General features: G+C 42.0%; 1 protein-coding gene across 1 annotated transcript in view; it reads left to right on the forward strand.

The window, feature by feature from the left end:
• Sh2d4a (SH2 domain containing 4A) overlaps nucleotides 1–6,417 on the forward strand; it is a 65,553-nt gene that overhangs the window by 45,256 nt on the left and 13,880 nt on the right. Inside the window, exons 5-6 of the mRNA XM_021219705.1 lie at nucleotides 773–884; nucleotides 2,888–3,089. Of these exons, the coding sequence (XP_021075364.1) occupies nucleotides 773–884; nucleotides 2,888–3,089 (314 nt within the window). The remainder of the gene's footprint in view (nucleotides 1–772; nucleotides 885–2,887; nucleotides 3,090–6,417) is intronic.

A 6,417-nucleotide genomic window follows, 5' to 3' on the forward strand; every position in this document is an offset into this window, starting at 1 on the left:
CTCCTCCTCCTCCTTCTCCGCCTCCTCCTTCTCCGCCTCCTCCTGCTGCTGTAGCACAGGACATTGAGCTTGAAGCTTTGCTCATGCTAGGAAACCCAGTAATAAGATTTCAGAAAGCTGTTGCATGTTCCTGAGCTGCATCCGTGGCCCTCTTTTAGTTCTGAGATACGGTCTTGCAAAATTGTTTGTGCTGAACTTGGGCTCACTCTATAGTGTATTTCAAAGGTGATAGTTGTGTGTGTGTGTGTTCTAAGAAGAAAACAAAGGAGACTCATGCCATTTTGAGCCACCTCAAATCATATATCAATTTCTCTCTTTGTATAGAAAGTTGGAGAACATATAGTCCCCAGCTGAGACTGCCCTTGCGAGCCTGTCAGCTACGGCAGATCAGTGATTATGTTGGTCCCATGACTTGGCATGTTTACTTCGGAGAAGGATATTTGAAATATCTGACTGCCGTGTCTGAGGAAGGACTGTTTAGTAAGGTCATGTGCTGTATATTGTGCTAAGCATTTCTGAAAACACAATGTTCACTATAACTCTGTAATGTTCTTTCCAGCTGTACTTTGGGAAAACAGCCTGTGAGAGGATCAGGATAAGAGTCTAGAACCCCATACTGAGGTAGCTGAAGTTCTTGCTTCAGGCCTTGCTGACACTAAGAACCTCCCTAATGGGAGGAGACAGTTTAATAGAAGCCAGGATGCCATCTTCTATCCTCTTAAAGAACCCATCACGCTCTTTCACCTCTTCCCATCTCTGCCTTCATTTTCAGACTAAAGAACTCGTAAAGGAAAAAGGCCACGAGGAAATGAAGCAGACAGAGGATGAGAAAACCAAGCAGATATACAAGAGCTGGAAAGAAGACTCAGAATGGCAAGCATCTTGTAAGTACCCAGGAACTCAGGAGCACCATGTAGGGTCTCAACTGGACCGGCTAATGGAAACCATCCATGCAGGAGGCACCCACAGTGCATCCACTGAGTGTCACTCAAATGGTCTCAGCAAATGCTAATTACTCAGATTACTTCCACATGCCGGAGGGCTTCATTCAGCTTTTCACCATTAAATTATAGTGTCTCTGTATGGTGAAATTACACATAGCTATGAAAAATATCCTGTTGAAGAATGTTTAGTGGTTTTAAAGGTTGTCTCTTTCTTGGAGAAGAGACATTATAAGTAGTATAAAAATCACTATTTAAAAATTCTAAATTTTAGCCGGGGAGTAGTGATGCACACCTTTAATCCCAGCACTCGGGAGGCAAAGGCAGGTGGATTTCTGAGTTCGAGGTCAGCCTGGTCTACAAAGGGAGTTCCAGGACAGCCGGGGCTATACAGAGAAACCCTGTCTCAAAAAAAAAAAAAAAAAAGAATTCTAAATTTTGAAGGAAGAGAGAAGGAAAGTTATTAACATGTGAACCTTGATTTTTTTTTTTTTTGGAGAAGCTGGATTTTAAATTGTTTGTTTGAATTTTACTTCTTGTTATTCTGTTTTGTTTTTTTCCCCAAGTTCTCAATAGTGCATATACTTTTCAACAGTTTTTTTTTTTTAAATGACATATCTCAGTTCTCCTTATAGGGAGAGAGGCCCACCAAATCCATGACTTTGTAGTATAGAGCACACAGAATTGACAGGTGGGATATGTTTGCATCATTTTCATGCCTCTCTGCCTCTGACCCAACATTGACCCTCTTTGGAGCTTGTGCTGCCAGGGTCAAACCAGAAATAACAGGATAGACAGAGGATGGGCAACCCAGCTATAAGAATAGAGTCTTCACATGCCATCAACAGAGAAGACTCACTCAACTGCCTGATAGTCCCCTGAGACTTGCAAAGAGGTGAAACCCACGTAGCAAGATTTTCTAGATGCTAGGAGTCCAGAATTAGTCTACAGATCCTCTACAACAAATGCCAAAAACTTTGGTGAAACAAAAATTTTTGCAAGATCCAATTTGTGGCCTTCTTGTGCTAAGCAGTGAAACTCGGGTATGATGAAATATTTTGAGTGTGTTCTCAGAGTCAAACATGACAGGATTTAGCCCATAATGTCTGAATTTTAAAAACTAAGAGTTCGAGGCCAGCCTACTGAGTGAGTTCCAGGACAGCCAGGGCTTCACAGAGAAACCCTGTCTCAAAAAAAACAAAAACAAACAACAAACAAACAAACAAAACAAAACAAAACAAACAAACAAAAAACCCTAAGACAAAAATCCTCCGTAAATATAGGTTACTGCATCCTGTAATAATCTTTAACACTATGTGGCTAAAACATAACCCTGTCTATTTAAGAAAGAAATTAATGTTAAAAGGCAGATTGGGAAGTGTGTATGTTTACTAAGGGGTTCTGAAATTCTCCGCAATGTGTTTATAGTAGAATCCCTTTACTTTCTGTCTCTTTGGCCAGTTCCCCTTCAGTGAAGCCTATGGTAGCCTCTGTGCTTTTCCCTAGCTCACCTTCTGCTGAGAAGTCCTTCCTAGTCTTTGCTAGTGACTTGGGATGCACCTGACCGGGACTGTATCAGGGATGTGATACTGCCCTCTGGCATTCTGCCTCTTTGACTAGTCCTCACAGCTTAGGCTTGCCAGGTGCAGTAACTTAGCCTTGCTGTACATTTTCCACCCTAACCCCCTTCTCCTTTTTCTTCCCTGTCTCTCCTCAGAAAGTCCCAAGTTCCTAAATGCGGATAGGAATTCTGGAGCGAGTGCAAGACGGGCCTTAAGATGTGATAGTAGGTCCTGGGGATGATAGTTCATATGAGCACAAAACCAACTTTGCCTGGAGCCTTCCCAGAGTACCATGGGGCAGGGCTGAGTCTGCTGTCTCCGTGGACTCTGAATGTGGCCGTTGGCAAGCCTGATGGACTAACTCAGACACTGTTATCTTTCTAGTGCGAAAATCTAAGGCAGCTGATGAGAAGAGACGCTCTTTAGCTAAACAAGCACGGGAAGACTACAAGAGGCTATCCCAAAGGGGGAGGAGTGGGGATGGAGTGCAGAACCCACTGACTGGTCCACAGAAGCCCAGGAGACCGCCTCTTCCTCCGAAGCCCCAGTTCCTACAGTTGCTGGGAAACCCTTCAAAGACTTTAGGGTAAGAAGCCACACAGAGGGGTTCCATCATAAGCGCTGAGATGGACTGATTAAAACTATGTTCCTTGGGGCATGAGATGGGGTGGGTGCTGGTTCACTGCTTACGTCAACGCAGGCTTGCCTCCAACCCAGCTTCCTTGATTTCTTTTTTCCTGTAAGTTAAGCACAGTGGCTAAAGTTAGAACCCAACCACAAGAAGATGTCAAAGTGACTTGCTGTCCCTACCTCCATCCAGTGTCAACAGGCTGACAGGAAGAAGGGGGGAACAAGGAGGCTGAAGGGTGTTCGATGACCAACATTGCCTCTAGTGACCAAAAGTAACATTAGATCCTGAGCTACTTTTTATTGCTGGAGTCAAGGTTTGATGGCAGTTCTTTCTCTCCTAAGACACAGAGCCAAGATCACATTTTCAGAATTTTGGAAGGATCCATTTTGAGACAAAGTCTCTATTTGGAGATGAAGTTATCTTTACCTTCCAAGGGCAACATGTGCTAGAAGATAAAAATGAAAAATATAGTGATATCCAGAAGAAAACAGCGTCTTTCATGTTTATGGACTACCAAATTCTTTTTCATAACTACTGACTTATATAGAATGTTATTAATATTCTAATACGTATTTGTCTGCTTGTAGCAGGGATCCAACCCAGGGCCTTTCCCATGTTAGGTAAGCAGTCTGCCACAGAGCTGCATCTTCTGCCCCTAAAACCTAAAAAGACTTCTCTGTTCAGAGTTTGAGAAAATGAAACAAACAAACAAACAAACAAACAAACAAAATTTCTGTGTTTTAATTGTTTAAGTAATTTTTTTCTAACTGAGGATTATGACCTCAGAGGAAACACCAGAGTGAATTATTTCCCTACTGTAATCATTTCTACGTTCGCACTGAAAGTCCCAGATTGAGACGTGGTGGCCCGCTACACGGTTTGGAAAATGAAGTTTTATTTTTCCACCTTACAGCTAAAAATAAAGTAAGGAAATACACACCTCCTGAGCTTTGTGACAGGTCACAAATGGACGCCTGCATGTGGCCTTGTCTAGTGTAGCTCCAGCTACAGAGCTGCGCAGGCAGCCTTTTCTTGTGTGCTAGCCCCCAGCATGGGATAGGGCTCGCCTGATGTCTTTCCTGTAATGTTTTTAGGACACACTATATTTGATGGGTGATAGTGAAAGTGGCCTTTTAAGGGTGGGAGACCATTCTTGTCAGCTGTACTCAGCTTGTTCTTTTCCAGCTTACAGCAATGTAGAAGAGCTCCCTGTGTGTCAGAGTAGACAGGGCTGGGGCTGGGACTCTGGGCAGTCGTGACAGGTCAGCCAGGAGCCAACCCAGAGAAAAACAGACACTAGCAGACACTAGCCTGTCCCATGGATATTCTATCTCTGAGGATTATGCGGAGAAAAGGATGCTAATGTGGAAACTAGCATGAGAATTTGTTTTACAGTCTAATGTGTATGCAAGGTCAGCTTCCGGGAAAGACAAATATTGTAAGATATTTTCTCTCAATTCCTCTGAATTGCATAAATGATAATACATAGTCATATTTGCATATGTGTGTGTATATGTGTGTGTGTGCATCTCTGTGTGTGCGCATGTGTGTGTGTGAGTGCCCACACATGCATGTCTGCAGAGCTGTTATGTCACATGGAAATCGTGGCACACACAGTATGTTGCCAGCAGAAACACAAAGAGCAGTGTTAATTTGTATCATGGAAAATTCCAGCAGCTCATTCAATCTCTTTGTTTTAGATTTAGATTCTGCTCACCTAGTGGCTTGTTGAACAGGACTTGGGAGTGTATTTATTACATCTCTGTGCTGCCTTCTGCAGTGGAATCCATCCGTGCCAGGATACCCTCTGATGCTGAGTTGGATTCAAAATGGTGCTAGTACTAACTTTCCCTCCGTAGTCTGCAGGCATATTCCCTTTTCCTTCTTGTTTCTAGGGCATCTTTTAGTAGAAAGAAACCTCTTCAAAGTGTGAGAAAGAAGCAGGTGAGGGAGGTGAGCAGAAATGGAGAATTTGAGGAAAGGCACGCATTGGAGGAGTCAGGGAGGCAGCTCACTCACTGCATGCGCTTGCCTTTGTCTGCACATCCATGCACTCCAGGGAAACAGCTTCAAGTTCTGAATGCTTCTTTTCCCAAATGTTAATTGAAAGTTCGTGGATCTTCTAACCCAGGGTAAAATGAATTTGACTCTAACCCAGCAGTGGCTATTGCTATGACTGGTCCAGGTGATTGTATGTCCTCTCTCTGATCTTGGTAGCCATGCAATGGTGGCACATGTGGCACCTAACCTACCATTAACTCTGCCTTGTGATTAGATGTTGCAAGTGGAAATACATATAATTCTCTTCCCCCACCTCTTCCTTTCTCTTCTCCCTTTTCCCTCCACACCCTGTCTTCCTTCTTCACTCTCCCTTCTCCTTCTCTGTATAAAGTTGTCCCTCAGCATCTGTGGAGGCAATTCCCAAGACACCTTGAAGAGATCAAAATGTGAAGGATGCTCAAGCCCCATTTATAAAATGGTGTAGTATTTTCCTGTAATCCATTCATAATCACTTTGCACCTTAATCTCTAAATCACTTATAATGACTAATGCACTGTAAATGCTGTATAAATAAGTTAATAGTTATATAATATTGTTTGGAGAATAATGACAAGCAAAAATGTCTGTCTATGTTTAATATAGTTGCAATTTGTTTCTTTGAATATTTCCAGTCCTCTATTGGTTGAACTGATGCAGACCAGTTTGTGCGTGCATATATATGCATGCATACACACATATACATACATATGCATTTGAGTGAGGCTATACACACATTCATATAACGAATCATTATTTCTTTTTTTCCTTAAATTACAGTTAAAACCTTAATTCTCCTTTAGGACAGATTTGTAATTATAGGAGAGATTATAAAATAACACATTTATAAAGATTATCATAAATTACCATAAGCTTGATTTTTATTGATAATTCCTACAATATGTTCTGATCACACTTCTCCCTCATCTCCTCCCAGGTCCTCCCCACACCTCCACCAATACAACTCTATATTTTCTTTCTTTCACTCTTTGGAAAACAAGCAGGCAAACAAAATGGAATAAAAAACAAACTTGAAAATAAACAGTGAAGAAGTATAAGATACACACGGACAAATAAAACCTTTAGAATATAAAATTCAAATCATACTGTGGAACCAAAAGACCAGTGAGATTAAAAGAAAAACAACAATGCATCACAATACAGAAAACAGTCTCTTCCCTGAGAGAACACCTTTGGGTTTCCCTGAGAGAACACCTTTGGGCTTCCCTGAGAGAACACCTTTGGG

The sequence above is a fragment of the Mus pahari genome, chromosome 19 (genome assembly GCF_900095145.1).
Source record: "Mus pahari chromosome 19, PAHARI_EIJ_v1.1, whole genome shotgun sequence".
Taxonomy (NCBI): domain Eukaryota; kingdom Metazoa; phylum Chordata; class Mammalia; order Rodentia; family Muridae; genus Mus; species Mus pahari.